Below are 20,749 nucleotides of genomic sequence, written 5' to 3'. Positions count from 1 at the left end.
GAATAAGAAATAATTGAATAAGAATTAATTCGATAAGAATTGAATAAGAAATAATTAACTACACCAGCACTGAGCTGTCTTTGTCTACCTCTGGTCACCAATCACTGTCCTTACGAAAAGGTGGATCTTGGCTCGAGTTTGTCTTTTATACCCATCTCTGGTGCTGTCCTCTAGTGATTACTTAGCTGTTGTGTCTATACATTAACCCCTTGTGTACAAACAGATATGCAGATCACTACACCCCCTGGGAAAAAGCTTCTGACTCTCCACTCTGTCTATGCCCCTCATAATTTTATAGACTTCTATCAGGTCGCCCCTCAACCTTCGTCGTTCCGTATGCCTTCTTGATACCTTCTGCACCTGCGTTGCCGCTTTCAGTGACCTGTGGACCTGTACGCCCAGATCACTTTGCCTGTCAATACTGTTCAGGGTTCTGCCATTTACTGAATATTTCCCACCTGTATTAGACCTTCCAAAATGCATTACCTCACATTTGTCCGGATTAAACTCCATCTGCCATCTCTCCGCCTAAGTCTCCAAACAATCTATATCCTGCTGTATCCTCTGACAGTCCTCATTGCTATCTGCAATTCCACTAACCTTTGTGTCGTCTGCAAACTTACTAATCAGACCAGTTACATTTTCCTCCAAATCATTTATATTAAAACAGTTCTGGATTAGGTATTGAACAATTATGCAAAATACCCCGGAGCAGTAAAGTGATAAATTGTTTTCTTTATTTCAGTTTTCCAAAACCGGGATTACAATCTTTGCTGGCAATGGAACCAATCAGATACTTGTGATAGACTGCTCCAGAAATGGCCTGCATGCTGTACAACAAGTACTGCTCAGCTTTCCCAAATGTTTACAAGGAAATGTGGTATACTTGTCGAGGTATCCATGTGTCCATTGTGCGAAACTACTCCTTCAAGGTATGTGGGAGGTGCCAGTAGAGAAATGGAGCATTGAGAATTGCCACACTCGGGGTGAATGATGTCAGATCAAGCAACTCACTGAAGAGTTACTTGATTTACTTGAATGTGAAATGATATGGAATCTTTCCATAAAAGATGCCAACTCAGAGTGGGATAGAGTGATATTTGAACTTATCCAAGAACGCTTTATCTGAACAGTTCCTGCCTTCTCCTGTATCAGTAAACACTGAGGGTCAACTTTAACCCAGATTCGGAGGGTTTCCCATTAAAAAGGAAGAAACACTTCTTTTGTGGTTTTCATGTATACCGGAAATCTCAAAATGTTTTATCAAAAGTGATGTATTTTTAGAAGGGTAGTCACTGTTGTAGGAAACACATAAACCAAATTACACACAGCAAACTCCCCCACTCAACAACCTGCAAATTACCAGGAAATCTGCTTTTCATGATGTCGATTGTGGGATAAATATTGGGCAGGACACTGGGGACAACTGCCCTGCCCTTCTTCAAAATAGGGTCATGGAATATTTTATATCTACCAAAGCAGAAATATTTTATATCTACCGAAGGAGATTTGCTGTTGGAAATTGTGGAGAGCATTATGTTACAGACAGGAGAGGAAGACAAACCAGCTGTCCGTAAACAGATGTGGTTAAAATTATTCTTGAAGTATGGTGTGATGTGTTTTCCCAAACCCTGAAATGTTACCTGTTTCTCTGTCCACACATGCTGCCAGAGGCGCTGAGTTTTTCCAGCACTTTCTGTTTTTATTTCAGATCTCCAGCATCTGCAGTATTTTGTTTTTCTTCCTGTTTCATTGCACGTCTATAATAAACTGTTCCCTGATTGGCTCTAAAACATGCTGCTCTAAGAAATTGTCCCCAAAACACTCAACTCATTGTTTGCTCTCAGGAGAGGTTAGATAAACTCGGTTTGTTCTCACTGGAACGACGGAGGGTTGAGGGACGACCTGATAGAAGTCCACAAAATTATGAGTGTCATGGACAGAGTGGATAGTCAGAAGTTTTTTGCCAGGGTGGGAAGAGTCAATTACTAGGGGACATAGGTTTAAGGTGTGAGGGGCAAAGTTTAGCAGAGATACATAGAAGATAGGAGCAGGACGAGGCCTTTTGGCCCCACAAGCCTGCTCCGCCATTTATCACGATCATGGCTGATCATCCAACTCAATAGCCTAATCCTGCTTACTCCCCATAGCCTTTGATCCCATTCTCCCCAAGTGCTATATCTAGCCGCCTCTTGAATATATTCAATGTTTTAGCATCAACTACTTCCTGTGGTAATGAATTCCACAGGCTTACCACTCTTTGGGTGAAGAAATATATCTCCTCGTCTTGGGAAAAAGGAGTAACCGCTGATGTCCTGGCTAATGACACTGGTATGGAGAGACCGGTGACCGATGCGGAGACCTGATATTATGAGGCTCATGTGGCCAGCCGGGCTGTCATTGAGCGGTGCAGTGGACTGCTTAAAATGCGGTTCTGATGCCTCAACTGCTCTGGTAGTGCCCCCTCATATACTCTCGGAGCTGCGCCCATTTTGTGATGGTCTGCTGTGTCCTCCACAACCTGGCACAGCAGCAGAGAGACGTGCTGGAGGTGGAAGAACAGGCAGCCACCTCCGAGGAGGAGTATGAGGAGGAACTAATGCAGCAGGGGCATGGGAACCTGGATTGTAGTTTTAGGGTACGGGAGAATGAGAGTATAGAGGTCAGGAGCACAGATTTGACGTCGCAGGAGGGGGCCAGTGTTCAGGTAGGTGGTTTGAAGTGTGTCTACTTCAATGCCAGGAGTATACGAAATAAGGTAGGGGAACTGGCAGCATGGGTTGGTACCTGGGACTTCGATGTTGTGGCCATTTCAGAGACATGGATAGAGCAGGGACAGGAATGGATGTTGCAGGTTCCGGGGTTTAGGTGTTTTAGTAAGCTCAGAGAAGGAGGCAAAAGAGGGGGAGGTGTGGCGCTGCTAGTCAAGAGCAGTATTACAGTGGCGGAGAGGATGCTAGATGGGGACTCATCTTCCGAGGTAGGATGGGCTGAGGTTAGAAACATGAAAGGAGAGGTCACCCTGTTGGGAGTTTTCTATAGGCCTCCAAATAGTTCTAGGGATGTAGAGGAAAGGATGGCGAGGATGATCCTGGATAAGAGCGAAATTAACAGGGTAGTTATTATGGGAGACTTTAACTTTCCAAATATTGACTGGAAAAGATATAGTTCGAGTATATTAGATGGGTCATTTTTTGTACAGTGTGTGCAGGAGGGTTTCCTGACACAATATGTTGACAGGCCAACAAGAGGCGAGGCCACGTTGGATTTGGTTTTGGGTAATGAACCAGGCCAGGTGTTGGATTTGGAGGTAGGAGAGCACTTTGGGGACAGTGACCACAATTCGGTGACGTTTACGTTAATGATGGAAAGGGATAAGTATACACAGCAGGGCAAGAGTTATAGCTGGGGGAAGGGCAATTATGATGCCATTAGACGTGACTTGGGGGGGATAAGGTGGAGAAGTAGGCTGCAAGTGTTGGGAACACTGGATAAGTGGAGCTTATTCAAGGATCAGCTACTGCGTGTTCTTGATAAGTATGTACCGGTCAGGCAGGGAGGAAGGCGTCGAGCGAGGGAACCGTGGTTTACCAAAGAAGTGGAATCTCTTGTTAAGAGGAAGAAGGAGGCCTATGTGAAGATGAGGTGTGAAGTTTCAGTTGGGGCGATGGATAGTTACAAGGTAGCGAGGAAGGATCTAAAGAGAGAGCTAAGACGAGCAAGGAGGGGACATGAGAAGTATTTGGCAGGTAGGATCAAGGAAAACCCAAAAGCTTTCTATAGGTATGTCAGGAATAAGCGAATGACTAGGGTAAGAGTAGGACCAGTCAAGGACAGGGATGGGAAGTTGTGTGTGGAGTCTGAAGAGATAGGCGAGATACTAAATGAATATTTTTCGTCAGTATTCACTCAGGAAAAAGATAATGTTGTGGAGGAGAATGCTGAGACCCAGGCTATTGGAATAGATGGCATTGAGGTACGTAGGGAAGAGGTGTTGGCAATTATGGACAGGCTGAAAATAGATAAGTCCCCGGGGCCTGATGGGATTTATCCTAGGATTCTCTGGGAGGCCAGGGAAGAGATTGCTGGACCTTTGGCTTTGATTTTATTGTCATCATTGGCTACAGGAATAGTGCCAGAGGACTGGAGGATAGCAAATGTGGTCCCTTTGTTCAAAAAGGGGAGCAGAGACAACCCCGGCAACTATAGACCGGTGAGCCTCACGTCTGTAGTGGGTAAAGTCTTGGAGGGGATTATAAGAGACAAGATTTATAATCATCTAGATAGGAATAATATGATCAGGGATAGTCAGCATGGCTTTGTGAAGGGTAGGTCATGCCTCACAAACCTTATCGAGTTCTTTGAGAAGGTGACTGAACAGGTAGACGAGGGTAGAGCAGTTGATGTGGTGTATATGGATTTCAGTAAAGTGTTTGATAAGGTTCCCCACGGTAGACTATTGCAGAAAATACGGAGGCTGGGGATTGAGGGTGATTTAGAGATGTGGATCAGAAATTGGCTAGCTGATGGGTGATGGGAAATGTTCAGAATGGAGTGGTTGATGGGAAATGTTCAGAATGGAGTTCAGTTACAAGTGGCGTACCACAAGGATCTGTTCTGGAGCCGTTGCTGTTTGTCATTTTTATCAATGACCTAGAGGAGGGCGCAGAAGGGTGGGTGAGTAAATTTGCAGACGACACTAAAGTCGGTGGTGTTGTCGACAGTGTGGAAGGATGTAGCAGGTTACAGAGGGACGTAGATAAGCTGCAGAGCTGGGCTGAGAGGTGGCAAATGGAGTTTAATGTAGAGAAGTGTGAGGTGATTCACTTTGGAAGGAATAACAGGAATGCGGAATATTTGGCTAATGGTAAAGTTCTTGGAAGTGTGGATGAGCAGAGGGATCTAGGTGTCCATGTACATAGATCCCTGAAAGTTGCCACCCAGGTTGATAGGGTGGTGAAGAAGGCCTATGGAGTGTTGGCCTTTATTGGTAGAGGGATTGAGTTCCGGAGTCAGGAGGTCATGTTGCAGCTATACAAAACTCTGGTACGGCCGCATTTGGAGTATTGCGTACAGTTCTGGTCACTGCATTATAGGAAGGACGTGGAGGCTTTGGAGCGGGTGCAGAGGAGATTTACCAGGATGTTGCCTGGTATGGAGGGAAAATCTTATGAGGAAAGGCTGATGGACTTGAGGTTGTTTTCGTTGGAGAGAAGAAGGTTAAGAGGAGACTTAATAGAGGCATACAAAATGATCAGGGGGTTGGATAGGGTGCACAGTGAGAGCCTTCTACCGCGGATGGAAATGGCTGGCACGAGGGGACATAGCTTTAAACTGAGGGGTAATAGATATAGGACAGAGGTCAGAGGTAGGTTCTTTACGCAAAGAGTGGTGAGGCCGTGGAATGCCCTACCTGCAACAGTAGTGAACTCGCCAACATTGAGGGCATTTAAAAGTTTATTGGATAAGCATATGGATGATAATGGCATAGTGTAGGTTAGATGGCTTTTGTTTCGGTGCAACATCGTGGGCCGAAGGGCCTGTACTGCGCTGTATCGTTCTATGTCTATGAATCGGACCAGGAGGGGCTGGAGGACGAGCCCGGGAAGGACCCGTTGGAGCAGCCCAGGACTGTCAGCGGCAGCATGAGTAGAGCATGCCCAGAGGATGAGGGAGGCCCTCAGCCTCATCTGCTTCTCATAGGACGTGGTTTCGTCCGTCATCACACCCAGTCTCCCTGTCCCCCTACAACCGCGACGCCATCACACCCACACCTTTGACCCCACAGTCACCCTGTTCCACCCTCCTAGGGTCTGGGTTACATCACTCCAGGGTGATGGGCCTGTGTCAGCTGGTCAATATACAGGTCAATATACAAGGCAGGAGGGTAATGATATCCTGCTGCTCAATCTATACCCTCGTCTGACTCCTGTCTGTCTGCTAACTGTGCACTCACATCCATCACGTGCACGTGATATGCTTTGGAAGTGGAGGGGGGCCCAGGTCCAATAGTCGGGAGCCCAGGAGGGCAAAGGTTTACCGGGGAAGGGTGTAGTCCTCGGGCAAAGGTGCTAAATTGGGGGAAGGCTAATTATAACAATATTAGGCAGCAACTAAAGATCTAGATTGGGGGGATGTTTGAGGGTAAATCAACATCTGCCATGTGGGAGGCTTTTGAATGTCAGTTGATAGGATTTCAGGACCATGTTCCTGTAAGGAAGAAGGATAAGTATGGCAAGTTTTGGGAACCTTGGATAATAAAGGATATTGTGAGTCGAGTCCAAAAGAAAAAGGAAGCATTTGTAAGAGCTAGAAGGCTAGGAACAGATAAAGCCTATGAGGAATGTGAGGAAAGTAAGAAGTAAGCAAGGAGTCAGGAGGACTCAAAGGGGTCACGAAAAGTCATTGGCAAACAGGATTAAGGAAAACCTCAAGGTTTTTTATACGTATATAAAGAGCAAGAGAGTAGCCAGGGAAAGGGTTGGGCCCACTCAAGGACAGGGGAGGGAATCTATGCATAGAGCCAGAGGAAATAGGCAAGGTACGAAATGAGTTTGCAGCAGAATTCACCAAAGAGAAGGACTTGGTGGATGATGAATCTGGGGAAGGGTTTGGAGATAGTCTGGGTCACATTGAGATCAAAAAGAAGGAGGAGTTGGGCGTCTCGGAAAACATTAAGATACATAAATTCCCAGGGCCGGATTGGGTCTACCCCAGGATACTGAGGGACTCAAGAGGGGAAATTGTTGAGGCCTTGACAGCAATCTTTGTAGCCTCACTGGCTACAGGCGAGGTTCCAGGGGACTGGAGAATAGCTGATGTTGTTCCTTTGTTTAAGAAGGGTAGCAGGGATAATCCAGGTAATTACAGGCTGGTAAGCATTGCGCCAGTGGAAGGGAAATTATTGGAGAGGATTCTTCAAGACAGATTTACTCCCATTTAGAATCAAGTGGGCAGCACGGTAGCACTGTGGTTAGCACAGTTGCTTCACAGTTCCAGGGTCCCAGGTTCGATTCCCATCTTGGGTCACTGTCTGTGTGGAGTCTGCACATTCTCCCATTGTCTGCGTAGTTTCCTCCGGGTGCTCCGGTTTCCTCCCACAGTCCAAAGGTGTTAGGTGGATTGGCCAAGATAAATTGCCCTTAGTGACCAAAAAGGTTAGGTGGGGTTACGGGGATCGGGTGGAGGCATGGGCTTAAGTGGGGTGCTCTTTCCAAGGGCCAGTGCAGAGTTGATGGGCCGAATGGCCTACTTCTGCACTGTAAATTCTATGAAATGTATAAGTGGACATATTATCGAGAGCCAGCATGGTTTTGTGAAGGGGTGGTCATGTCTCACTAACATGAACGTGTTTTTCAAGGAAGTGGCGAAGATGATTGATGAAGGTAGAGCAGTGGATGTTGTCTGCATGGACTTCAGTAAGGTCTTTGACAAGGTCCCTCATGGCAGACTGGTACAGGAGGTGCAGTTACATGGGATCAGACATGGGCTGGCAAGATGGATACAGAACTGGCTTGGTCACAGAAGACAGAGGGTAGCAGTTGAAGGATGATTTCCTGAATGAAGGGCTGTGACTAGTGGTGTTCCACAGGGATAAGTGCTGGGACCTTTGTTGTTTTTTTTTTTTTTAATTCATTCTTATGGGATGTGGGAGTCGCTGGTTCGACCAGTATTTATTGCCCATCCCTAGTTGCCCAGAAGGTGGTGGTAAGTTGCCTTCTTGAACCACTGCAGTCCTTCAGGTGTAGGTACACCCACTGTGCTGTTAGGGAGGGCGTTCTCAGGTGTTGCCCCAGCGACAGTGAAGGACAGCGATATATTTCCAAGTCAGGGTGATGAGTGACTTGGAGGGGAACTTCCAGGTGTTGGGCTTCCCAGGTATCTGCTGCTCTTGTTCTTCTAGATAATAATGGTTGTGGGTTTGGAAGATGCTGTCTCAGGAACCTTGGTGAGTTACTGCAGTGCATTTTGTAGATGATACACATGGCTGCCACTGTTCATCGGTGGTGAAGCGTTTGATTATTTGTAGAAGAGGGAGCAATTAAGCGAACTGCTTTGTTGTTTATGGTGTCGAGCTTCTTGAGTGTTGTTGGAGTTGCACTCATCCAGGCAAGTGAGGAGTGTTCTATTACACTCCTGACTTGTGCCTTTAGATGTTGGACAGGCTTTGGGAGGTCAGGATAATAACCTTTATTAGTGTCACAAGTAGGCTTGCATTAACACTGCAAGGAAATTACTGTGAAAATTCCCTGGTGAGTTACTTGCCGTAGAATTCCTAGCCTTTGACCTGCCTGGGTGCTTGCAACCCACTGCCAGAGAAGGTGGCGGAAGCATGTATGAAAGTGACGTTTAAGGGGTGTCTTGATAAATACATGAAAAGGATGGGAAAAGACAGATATGGACCCCGGCAGTGTAGAGATTTTAGGTTCGATGGGCATCATGGTCGGCGCAGGCTTGGAGGGCAGAAGGGCCTGTTCTTATGCTGTACTTTTCTTTGTTCTTTGTTAGAGCAGGTCTGGACTTGAAGGAATCTCTTGCATATTGTGGTAGTCGGTATTAGGGGCAGTACGGTACCCAGGTTGATGCTGTAAGACCATTGGTGTGGGAGGTACCTGAGACAGCAAGATCATTGGTGAAGCCTGCCTGCTGGTTCCGCCCAATAGGGCGGACTATAAGAGCCTGTGTCTCCCTAGCTGCTGCATTCTGTACCTGCACTGCTGTGGGAAACATCTAGTCCAATGAAGCCTTCAATTGTCATCCAATCTCGCTTCTGGAGTCATTGATCGAGCATCAATTTATTGGACTAGATTTTAAAGAATGGAGCTCCGAATCAAGCCGGAGTGTCTGCAACTCAGCCCCCACATGGCAAACTCAGCAGCAACCTTCAAACACTGGCTGGTGTGCTTCAACGGATACCTCAGGACGGCCACAACTACACCCACGGAGGACCAGAAGATGCAAGTCCTCCACTCGAGGGTGAGCCTGGAGATCTACACCCTCATCGAGGATGCGGATGATTTTGAGGCCGCGATGACCCTGCTGAAAGGACACTATATTTGCCCAGTAAACCAGGTCTACGCCCGACATCCGCTAGCGACAAGGCGACAAATCACCGGGGAATCGCTGGATGAATTCTACCGTGCGCTCCTGGTATTAGGTAGGAACTGTTTCAGCCATCGACCACACAAAACATTTAATCCAGGACGCATTCATTGAAGGTTTGCTGTCCTCCCAAATCCGACAGCGGCTGCTAGAGAAAGAGACACTAGGCCTCAAGGAGGCACGGGCCCTTGTCAGCTCCCTGGTTGTGGCCTCCCGAAACGCCTGCGCGTACGTCCCCGACCGCGCGGCAGCCCCTTGGGCAGCATGGAACCCCCCCTGTGGCTGACCCCGATGCATCCCCCATCCCCCCCCCAAGCTTGCGCCGCACAACTACCAGGCAACCCCGGGAAGGCCCACTGTTATTGTTGCGGGCAAGGCAAGCACCCCCGGCAGCGCTGCCCGGCCCTCCACCTGCAAAGGGTGCAGCAAAAAGGGCCATTTCGTGGTGGTATGCCAGGCCCGGTCGGTCGCCGCGGTCTCCGGGGGCGAACCGGGACCACCACCACAACTCTCTCCACGAGCCACGTGTGGCCAGCGAGCGCCGCCATCTTCCTTTTCCCGAGCCATGTGGGCGCCCCGGGCGCCGCCATCTTGTTCCCCAGGGACCACGTGCAACGGATGGGCGCCGCCATCTTGCACACCCCATCCATGTGTGACCTTTGGGCGCCGCCACCTTGGCTGGAGTCTCAGGACCCCGATTCGGAGGACCACACATGCCCGAGGAAAATCTCCAACTTTTACCACAACCCTAGATCAGTCTTGGCCCCAAACGCTGTCGACCGCGATGACGACCATGCTCATCAACGAGCGCAAAACATCCTGCCTGAATGACTCCGGGAGCACAGAGAGCTTCATACACCTTAACACGGTAAGGCGCTGTTCTCTTCCCATCCACCCAGTTAACCAAAGAATCTCCCTGGCCCCCGGGTCTCACTCTGTAGAAATCAAAGGGTTCTGCGTAGCGAACCTCATGGTCCAGGGAAGGGAATTAAAAAATTTCCGCCTCTACGTCCTCCCTCACCTCTGCGCTGCCACGCTCCTCAGGTTAAACTTCCAATGCAACCTCCAGAGTTTAACTTTTTAATTCAGCGGCCCTATACCCCCTTCACTGTCTGCAGCCTCGCGACCCTCAAGGTCGATCTGCCTTCCCTTTTTGCGAACCTCACACCGGATTGCAAACCCGTCGCCACCAGGAGCAGACGGTACAGCGCCCAGGACCGGACCTTCATTAGGTTGGAAGTCCAGCGGTTACTGAAGGAAGGCATTATCGAGGCTAGCAACAGTCCCTGGAGAGCTCAAGTAGTGGTTGTAAAGACCGGGGAGAAGCATAGAATGGTCATCGATTATAGTCAGACCATCAACAGGTATACGCAGCTCGACGCGTACCCTCTCCCCCGCATATCTGATTTGGTCAATCAGATTGCACAAGACAAGGTCACTTCCACTATGCATCTCAAGTCCGCCCTACCACCAGCTCCCCATCCGCCCTAGCGACTGCAAATACACTGCATTCGAAGCAGATGGGCGGCTCTACTTCCTAAGGGTTCCCTTCAGTGTCACAAATGGGGTCTCAGTCTTCCAACGGGAGATGGACTGAATGGTTGACCGGTACGGTTTGCGGGCCACGTTTCCGTACCTCGACAACATCACCATCTGCGGCCATGACCAGCAGGTCCACGACACCAACCTCAGAAAATTCCTCCATACCGCAAAAATTCTTAATCTAACCTACAACAAGGACAAATGCGTGTTCAGCACTAACCGTCTAGCCATCCTCGGCTACGTACTGCATGATGGAGTTATAGGCCCAGATCCCAAACATCATGAGGATTCCCCTCCCCCACTGCTCCAAGGCCCTGAAACGATGCCTGGGATTTTTTTCATATTATGCCCAGTGGGTCCCCAATTATGCGGACAAGGCCCGCCCACTAATCCAATCCACGGTTTTTCCCCTCTCGGCAGAGGCCCGTCAGGCCTTCAGCCGCATAAAAGCGGATATCGCAAAGGCCACGATGCACACTATTGATGAGTCCCTCCCACTCCAAGTCGAAAACGACGTGTCCAACGTAGCTCTGGTGGCCACCCTCAACCAAGCGGGCAGGCCCGTGGCCTTCTTCTCACGTACCCTCCATGCTTCAGAAATCCGCCATTCCTCTGTTGAAACGGAGGCCCAAGCCATAGTAGAAGCTGTGCCGCATTGGAGGCACTATCTGGCCTGCAGGAGATTCACTCTCCTCACTGACCAACGGTGGGTTGCTTTCATGTTCAATAATGCACAGCGGGGCAAGATAAAGAATGATAAGATCTTACGGTGGTGGATCGAGCTCTCCACCTACAACGGGATCTTGTATCATCCCGGGAAGCTAAATGAGCCCCCTGATGCCCTATTCCGCGGCACATGTGCCAACACACAAGTGGACCGCCTCCGGGTCCTCCCTGAGGACCTCTGCCACCCAGGGGTCACTCGATTCTTCAATTTCATCAAGACCCGCAACCTGCCCTACTCCATCGAGGAGGTCAGGACCGCCACGAGGAACTGCCAAATCTGAGCGGAGTGCAAGCCGCACTTCTACAGGCCAGAGAAAGCGCACCTGGTAAAGGCTTCCCGTCCCTTTGAACGCCTCAGCATGGACTTCAAAGGCCCTCTCCCCTCCACCGACCGCAACACGTACTTCCTGAACGTGATTGACGAGTACTCCCGGTTCCCATTTGCCATCCACTGCCCCGACATGACCGCAACCACCGTCAGCAAGGCCTTCCTAATCTCTGCACTGCACTATTACTAGGCCTGGATTTCCAGTGCAATCTCCAGAGCCTCACCCTCAAATTCGGCGGGCCCCTACCACCCCTCACTGTGTGCGGCCTCGTGACCCTAAAGTTCCCCCCCCCCCCCTCCCCCTCTTTGCCAATCTAACTTTGGATTGAAAACCCGTTGCCACCAGGAGCAGACGGTACAGCACCCAGGACAGGACCTTCATCAGGTCCGAAGTCCAGCGGCTGCTTCGGGAGGGTATCATCGAGGACAGTAACAGCCCCTGGAGAGCTCAAGTGGTAGTCGTTAAAACTGGGTGTCATGATATATATTAGCATATCATGGTGCAATCACACACACACTGACACACTGATGGACATACAGTAGGACCAACCAGCATACACAACATCGCAGCCAATCACCAGTGAGAGCACACGCACTATAAAGACAGGGGACACCAGAGTTCTCGCTCATTCCAGCAGCAGCCAGCTCAAGAGCACAGAGCTCACAGCCTGCCTCTCACACATTCACCATGTGCTGAGTGCCTCACCTAGATAGTGATAGGACAGGGTCCACAGATAAGCTGGTAATGCACGTAACCAAGCTGACAGTATGTTATTACAGTTGAGTTGTTAATAAAATAGAGTTACACCATCTCCAGCCGTGTTAACCTGTTTGTAGACCAGAACACCCAACACGACACTGGGGAGAAGCATAGAATGGTGGTGGACTATAGCCAGACAATCAATCGGTACACGCAGCTCGACGCATACCCACTCCCACGCATATCTGATATGGTCAATCAGATTGCGCGGTACCAGGCCTTCTCAACGATTGACCTAAAATCCGCCTACCACCAGCTCCCCATCCGTAAATCGGACCGTCCATACACTGCCTTCGAGGCGGACGGTCATCTCTATCACTTTCTTAGAGTTCCCTTTGGCGTCACTAACGGGATCTCGGTCTTCCAAAGGGAGATGGACCGAATGGCCGACCGGTACGGTTTGCGGACCACGTTTCCGTACCTAGACAATGTCACCATCTGCGGCCATGATCAGCAGGACCACGATGCCAACCCTGCTAAATTCCTCCGCATCGCCACTCTCCTTAACCTTACTTATAAGGAGAAGTGTGTGTTCAGCTCGACCCGCTTAGCCATCCTCAGCTATGTGGTCCAGAACGGAGTTCTGGGGCCCGATCCCGAGCGCATGCGCTTCCCCTCCCCCACTGCCCCAAGGCCCTCAAATGCTGCCTGGGTTCTTTTCGTACTACGCCCAGTGGGTCCCAAACTACGCGGACAAGGCCCGCCCACTCATACAGTCCACCCAGTTTCCCCTTTTGGCCGAGACACAACAGGCCTTTGCCCATATCAGAGCAGACATAGCCAAGGCCGGGATGCACGCAGTAGATGAGACACTGCCCTTCCAAGTAGAAAGCGATGCATCAGACATCGCCCTTGCCGCCACCCTCAATCAGGCAGGCAGACCCATGGCTTTCTCTTCCCACGCCCTTCATGCCTCAGAAATTCGGCACTCGTCCATCGAAAAAGAGGCCCAAGCTATCGTTGAAGCTGTGCGGCATTGGAGGCATTATCTGGCCGGCAGGAGATTCACTCTCCTCACTGACCAACGGTCGGTAGCCTTCATGTTCAACAACACGCAGCGGGGCAAGATCAAAAATGATAAAATCTTGCGGTGGAGAATCGAGCTCTCCACCTATAATTACGAGATCTTGTATCGCCCCGGCAAACTCAACGAGCCCCCAGACGCCCTATCCCGAGGTACATGTGCCAGCGCACAAGTAGACCAACTCTGGACCCTACACGACAGCCTTTGTCACCCGGGGGGTCACACGATTGTACCATCTTGTCAAGGCTCGCAATCTGCCCTACTCCGTCGAGGAAGTACGGACAGTCACCAGGGAATGCCAGGTCTGTGCGGAGTGCAAGCCGCACTTCTACCGGCCGGACCGTGCACGACTGGTGAAGGCGTCCCGCCTCTTTGAACGCCTCAGCGTGGATTTCCAAGGGCCCCTCCCCTCCATCGACTGAAACACATTTATCCTCAGTGTGGTCGATGAGTACTCCAGGTTCCCCTTCGCCATTCTATGCCCCAATATGACATCTGCCACCGTCATCAAGACCCTCAACACAATCTTTGCTCTGTTCAGTTTCCCCACCTACATCCACAGCGACAGGGGATCCTCATTCATGAGTGATGAGCTGCGTCAGTTCCTGCTTAGCAGGGGTATCGCCTCCAGCAGAACGACCAGCTACAACCCCCGGGGAAACGGGCAGGTAGAGAGGGAGAACGGGACTGTTTGGAGGCCATCCAGCTGGCCCTACGGTCCAGGAACCTCCTAGCCTCTCACTGGCAGGAGGTCCTCCCTGATGCACTACACTCCATCCGGTCACTACTGTGCACCGCTACGAATAACACACCCCATGAACGTCTCTTTACCTTCCCCAGGAAGTCCATCTGGGGTGTCGCTCCCGACTTGGCTCGCAGCTCCAGGACCGGTCCTGCTCCGTAGGCACGTCCGACTCCACAAGGTGGACCCGTTGGTGGATAGGGTACACTTGCTCCATGCCAACCCCCAGTATGCCTATGTGGCATACCCCGACAGCTGCCAAGATACTGTCTCCCTCAGGGACCTAGCACCAGCAGGTTCCACCCATACACACTCCCCGTCCAGGCGCCATCCTTCCCTTCCCCGGCGCTTCCAACATTAACCCCATCAGGCCCATCCCTCCTTCCCCTGCCAACGCAAGAGAATTAAGAGGATTTCGGCACGCTTCCGGAGTCATCCAGCATCAGGCCGGCACCGACGTCGCCAGCATCGACATCGCCGCCACCGTTACATCGCTCCCAGCGGAAAGTCAAGGCACCAGACCGGTTGAACCTCTAACTGGCACCGGACTTTCAAAAGGACATTTTCTTTTCTCACTTCTTTTTTAATAAAACGCTGTACATAATTTTCAATACTGTATATAGTTCAAGACCACCCCCGCCGGATTCATTTTTAATAGGGGGTGAATGTGGTGAGCCACAGCTGTACCCAATCTGGGTCTTTGTACAATTGATCGTGCATCAATCACACAATTGTTCAACAATAAAACTTTAACTAGTCTGAGAATTAGACTTTTTTTTAGTGCATTTATTCCAACCGGTCAAGCACCAGAATGAAACATGGCGCCAGTATTGAAGATCTAACAAGAAATTAAGATCCTTTGAAGATCCGAACAGCAAAAGATAACCTAAGAAGCAAAAATAAAAAATCTTCTACTAACCTCGTGAACTACTGACGAATTTTGCTCAACGCACAGCTCGACTTCGAAGTCCAGGATGGAAGGTCTGAAGGCACCACACCAGCTTCGAGTCACTGGTAATGTAGACGAGAATTGGCGCGTTTTCAAACAGCAATGCACACTCCATGTTGCAGTCCTCGGTCTGCAGGCACAGCCTCATGAGAGCCGCATAGCGTTGCTGCTCACTGTAGCAGGCCCACAAGTGAAATAAATATTTAATACGTTTGTTTTCGATAGCGAAGCGGATAGCAAAAATTTCAATGAAGTTGTAAAGCAATTCAAACAGCATTGCACACAAAAATAATGAGACATTCAAACGCTATATTTTTCACATACGCACCCAGAAGGCAGGTGAATTGTTTGATAGTTTTTTGACCGATTTGCGATTGAAGGCTCAGTCGTGTACTTTTTCTACCTTGCAAGTGTCGATGATCTGCGATCAAATCGCTTTGGGGATTTGTAACGGCAAGGTACGGGAGAGGCTGTTAAGGGAAAATGACCTTCAGCTCGATGATATTAATATTTGCCATGCCAGCGAGCTAGCTGCACAGCAGATTAGCACTCAAAACCTGAAGAATTTTGGCGCAAAGCTCAGAGAGGCAGCCAACGCCATTAGTGTTGTGACCCAGCCGACGGGAAAACATGAACCCAGCAGTGGTGGCCATTTTAAATGAGTAAATGAAACCTCCATTGTATGCAAGCGATGCGGCAACAAACATTTGCAAAGGCAATGTCCAGTATTGGTAAAATCTGTTCCAGATGCAAAGGCAACAATCATTTTGCCAAACAGTGTTTTTCTGCTAAAAAATCAGAAATTCTAAGGTCAATCAACGTGATTGATGAAATAAGTCTTGAAGACGCTTTCTTCACAGATAATTTCCAGTGAAGATATGCATTGTAACAGCATGCAAGTTAAACAGGCGCCAAAGTAACTTTGCAGTAACAGCAATGCAGATGTAAGTGTTCAAAGAGATAACTGGATAGTTCCTCTGATGATTAATGGAATGTCAAATGTGACATGGGAGCGAGAGCCAATTTAATCAGTTTATCCAATTTACAAGAAATGATGATTAAGCGACATATTTTAAATGTCACCACACTATTAAAAGATTATAATGGCAAAATAATTAATACACTGGGAGTCTGAACTTGAGGTCCGTGCAAAGAACAAAGTGCACTCAGTAAAGTTCTCAATCGTAGACGTTGAGCATGAATCTTTATTAGGAGTGGAAGCATGTGAAGCACTCGAGCTCGTGAAAAGAGTCTACATTGCAGACTGTAAACTGCGCAACAGACATCAATGGATGCAATCCTGAAAGAATTTCCTGTAATTTTTCAAGGATTCGGAGTGTTACCATTCACATATTGCGTACAGTTAACAGACAATGCATGACCAGTCATACATGCACCAAGATGTGTACCAGCTCCACTGAAGGAACGACTTAAGAATGAACTGGAGAGAATGACGATGCATTGAAGAACCAACAGATTAGGTGAACTTCATGGTTTACGTGAAGAAATGTAATAATGACCTACGTATCCGTATGGATCCGAAGGATCTCAATTTAAGCATTAAAAGAGAGCACTATCCTATTCTGAAGAGAGAAGAAATCATGGGCGAAATTCTCCCCCAAGGGCGCGATGTCCGGCGACTGGCGCCAAAAACGGCGCCAATCAGACGGGCATCGCGCCGGCCCAAAGGTGCGGAATGCTCCGCATCTTTGGCGGCCTAGCCCCAACATTGAGGGGCTAGGCCGACGCCGGAGGGATTTCCGCCCCGCCAGCTGGCGGAAATGGCGTTTGTTTCCCCGCCAGCTGGCGCGGAAATGCGGCGCATGCGCGGGAGCGTCAGCGGCCGCTGACAGTTTCCCGGCGCATGCGCGGGAGCATCAGCGGCCGCTGAACGTTTCCCGCGCATGCGCAGTGGGGAGAGTCTCTTCCGCCTCCGCCATGGTGGAGGCCGTGGCGGAGGCGGAAGGGAAAGAGTGCCCCCACGGCACAGGCCCGCCCGCGGATCGGTGGGCCCTGATCGCGGGCCAGGCCCCCGTGGGGGCACCCCCCGGGGTCAGATCGCCCCGCGCCCCCCCCCAGGACCCCGGAGCCCGCCCACACCGCCTGGTCCCGCCGGTAAATACCAGGTTTGATTTACGTCGGCGGGACAGGCAATTTCTGAGCGGGACTTCGGCCCATCCGGGCCGGAGAATTGAACAGGGGGTCCCGCCAAACGGCGCAGCCCGATTCCCGCCCCCGCCCAATCTCCGGTACCGGAGACTTCGGCGGGGGCGGGATTCACGGCGGCCAACGGCCATTCTCCGACCCGGCGGGAGGTCGGAGAATGACGCCCCATATGTGAGATGCCAGGAGTGAAATGTTTTAGAAATCAGCGTCATTCTCCGACCCCCCGCCGGGTCGGAGAATGGCCGTTGGCTGCCGTGAATCCCACCCCCGCCCCCGCCGAAGTCTCGGGTACCGGAGATTGGGCGGGGGCGGGAATCGGGCCCCACCGGTTGGCGGGACCCCCTGCTCAATTCTCCGGCCCGCATGGGCCGAAGTCCCGCCCTGAAATTGCCTGTCCCGCCGGCGTAAATCAAAGCTGGTATTTACCGGCGGGACCAGGCGGCGTGGGCGGGCTCCAGGGTCCTGGGGGGGGCGCGGGGCAATCTGACCCCGGGGGTGCCCCCATGGTGGCCTGGCCCATGATCGGGGCCCACCGATCCGCGGGCGGGCCTGCGCCATGGGGGCATTCTTTCCCTTCCGCCTCCGCCACGGTCTCCACCATGGCGGAGGCGGAAGTGACTCTCCCCACTGCGCATGCGCGGGAAACTGTCAGCGGCCACTGACACTCCCGCGCATGCGCCGCATTTCCGCGCCAGCTGGCGGGGCAACAAACGCCATTTCCGCCAGATGGCAGGGCGGAAATCCCTCTGGCGTCGGCCTAGCCCCTCAGTGTTAGGGCTCGGCCCCCAAAGATGCGAAGCATTCCGCACCTTTGGGGCGGTGCGATGCCCGTCTGATTGGCACAGATTTGGGCGCCAGTCGGCGGACATCGCGCCGTTGGGGGAGAATTGCGCCCCAGATGTATCACAAGGTTTTTGGCAACTCAAGTTAGATGAGGAGAGCACCTTCAATACACCATTCGGGCAATATTGTTTTCTCAGAATGCCATTTGCTATTATTTCAGCATTTGAAATTTTCCATAGGGCAATGGAACACGTTGTAGAATGCATTCCAGGCATCAGTGTATACGTTGATGACATTATTGTATGGAGCTCAACAAGCATGACGAGAGGCTTGTCAAAGTGCTGAGAAGCATCAAAAAGTATGGATTGAAACTGAATAAAGCCAAATGTTAGTTTGGAGTCGAAAAAAATCATGGGTGGGATTCCCATGATTGAATCCCGCCCCCGCCATCCTCCTAATTCTCCGGCCCCCCAAATATCGGCCCGCCGTGAGTTGTGGCGCCCGCCTCAGAGAATGGAGGGGTTCGGCGCGACTCAATGGGCGCCGGGGCTGCCCGAATTCTCCGGCATGCGATGGGCCGAAGTCCCGCCCGTCTGTTACCAGTCCCGCCGGTGTAAATTGGAGTAGGTCCCTTACCAGCGGGACCTAGCGGCGCGGGTGGGCTCCAGGGTTCTTGGGGGGGGCGCGGAAGGATCTGACCCCGGGAGGTGCCCCCACGGTGACCTGGCCCACGATCGGGGGCCACCGATCCACGGGCGGGCCTGTGCCGTGGGGGCACTCTATCCTTCCGCACCTAGCCCCTGAAGGTGTGGACGATTCCGCAACTTTGGGGCGGTCTGACTGCTTCATGCCGCGCCGTCCCAAAACAAAGAACAAAGAACAAAGAAATGTACAGCACAGGAACAGGCCCTTCGGCCCTCCAAGCCCGTGCCGACCATACTGCCCGACTAAACTACAATCTTCTACACTTCCTGGGTCCGTATCCTTCTATTCCCATCCTATTCATATATTTGTCAAGATGCCCCTTAAATGTCCCTATCGTCCCTGCCTCCACTACCTCCTCCGGTAGTGAGTTCCAGGCACCCACTACCCTCTGCGTAAAAAACTTGCCTCGTACATCTACTCTAAACTTTGCCCCTCTCACCTTAAACCTATGCCCCCTAGTAATTGACCCCTCTACCCTGGGGAAAAGCCTCTGACTATCCACTCTGTCTATGCCCCTCATAATTTTGTATACCTCTATCAGGTCGCCCCTCAACCTCCTTCGTTCCAGTGAGAACAAACCGAGTTTATTCAATCGCTCCTCATAGCTTATGCCCTCCATACCAGGCAACATTCTGGTAAATCTCTTCTGCACCCTCTCTAAAGCCTCCACATCCTTCTGGTAGTGTGGCGACCAGAATTGAACACTATACTCCAAGTGTGGCCTAACTAAGGTTCTATACAGCTGCAACATGACTTGCCAATTCTTATACTCAATGCCCCGGCCAATGAAGGCAAGCATGCCGTATGCCTTCTTGACTACCTTCTCCACCTGTGTAGCCCCTTTCAGTGATCTGTGGACCTGTACTCCTAGATCTCTTTGACTTTCAATACTCTTGAGGGTTCTACCATTCACTGTATATTCCCTACCTGCATTAGCCCTTCCAAAATGCATTACCTCACATTTGTCCAGGTTAAACTCCATCTGCCATCTCTCCGCCCAAGTCTCCAGACAATCTAAATCCTGCTGTATCCTCAGACAGTCCTCATCGCTATCCGCAATTCCACCAACCTTTGTGTCGTCTGCAAACTTACTAATCAGACCAGTTACATTTTCCTCCAAATCATTTATATATACTACAAAGAGCAAAGGTCCCAGCACTGATCCCTGTGGAACACCACTGGTCACAGCCCTCCAATTAGAAAAGCATCCCTCCATTGCTACCCTCTGCCTTCTATGGCCTAGCCAGTTCTGTATCCACCTTGCCAGTTCACCCCTGATCCCGTGTGACTTCACCTTTTGTACTAGTCTACCATGAGGGACCTTGTCAAAGGCCTTACTGAAGTCCATATAGACAACATCTACTGCCCTACCTGCATCAATCATCTTAGTGACCTCCTCGAAAAACTCTATCAAGTTAGTGAGACACGACCTCCCCTTCACAAAACCGTGCTGCCTCTCACTAATACGTCCATTTGCTTCCAAATGGGAGTAGATCCTGTCTCGAAGAATTCTCTCCAGTAATTTCCCTACCACTGAAGTAAGGCTCACCGGCCTGTAGTTCCCGGGATTATCCCTGCCACCCTTCTTAAACAGAGGAACAACATTGGCTATTCTCCAGTCCTCCGGGACATCCCCTGAAGACAGCGAGGATCCAAAGATTTCTGTCAAGGCCTCAGCAATTTCCTCTCCAGCCTCCTTCAGTATTCTGGGGTAGATCCCATCTGGCCCTGGGGACTTATCTACCTTAATATTTTTTAAGACACCCAACACCTCGTCTTTTTGGATCACAATGTGACCCAGGCTATCTACACCCCCTTCTCCAGACTCAACATTTACCAATTCCTTCTCTTTGGTGAATACTGATGCAAAGTATTCATTTAGTACCTCGCCCATTTCCTCTGGCTCCACACATAGATTCCCT

The 20,749-nt window shown here is 50.6% G+C and overlaps 1 protein-coding gene across 1 annotated transcript in view; it reads left to right on the top strand.

The window, feature by feature from the left end:
• The window catches only part of LOC140396662 (cytidine and dCMP deaminase domain-containing protein 1-like), a 209,376-nt gene that overhangs the window by 116,146 nt on the left and 72,481 nt on the right, over positions 1-20,749 (top strand). Inside the window, exon 9 of the mRNA XM_072485457.1 lies at positions 746-932. Within this exon, the coding sequence (XP_072341558.1) occupies positions 746-932 (187 nt within the window). The remainder of the gene's footprint in view (positions 1-745; positions 933-20,749) is intronic.

The sequence above is a fragment of the Scyliorhinus torazame genome, chromosome 19, assembly GCF_047496885.1.
Source record: "Scyliorhinus torazame isolate Kashiwa2021f chromosome 19, sScyTor2.1, whole genome shotgun sequence".
NCBI classification, from domain to species: Eukaryota; Metazoa; Chordata; class Chondrichthyes; order Carcharhiniformes; family Scyliorhinidae; genus Scyliorhinus; species Scyliorhinus torazame.
Note: the sequence above shows the minus strand (reverse complement) of the source record. Positions and strands in the feature narration are given on the sequence as shown.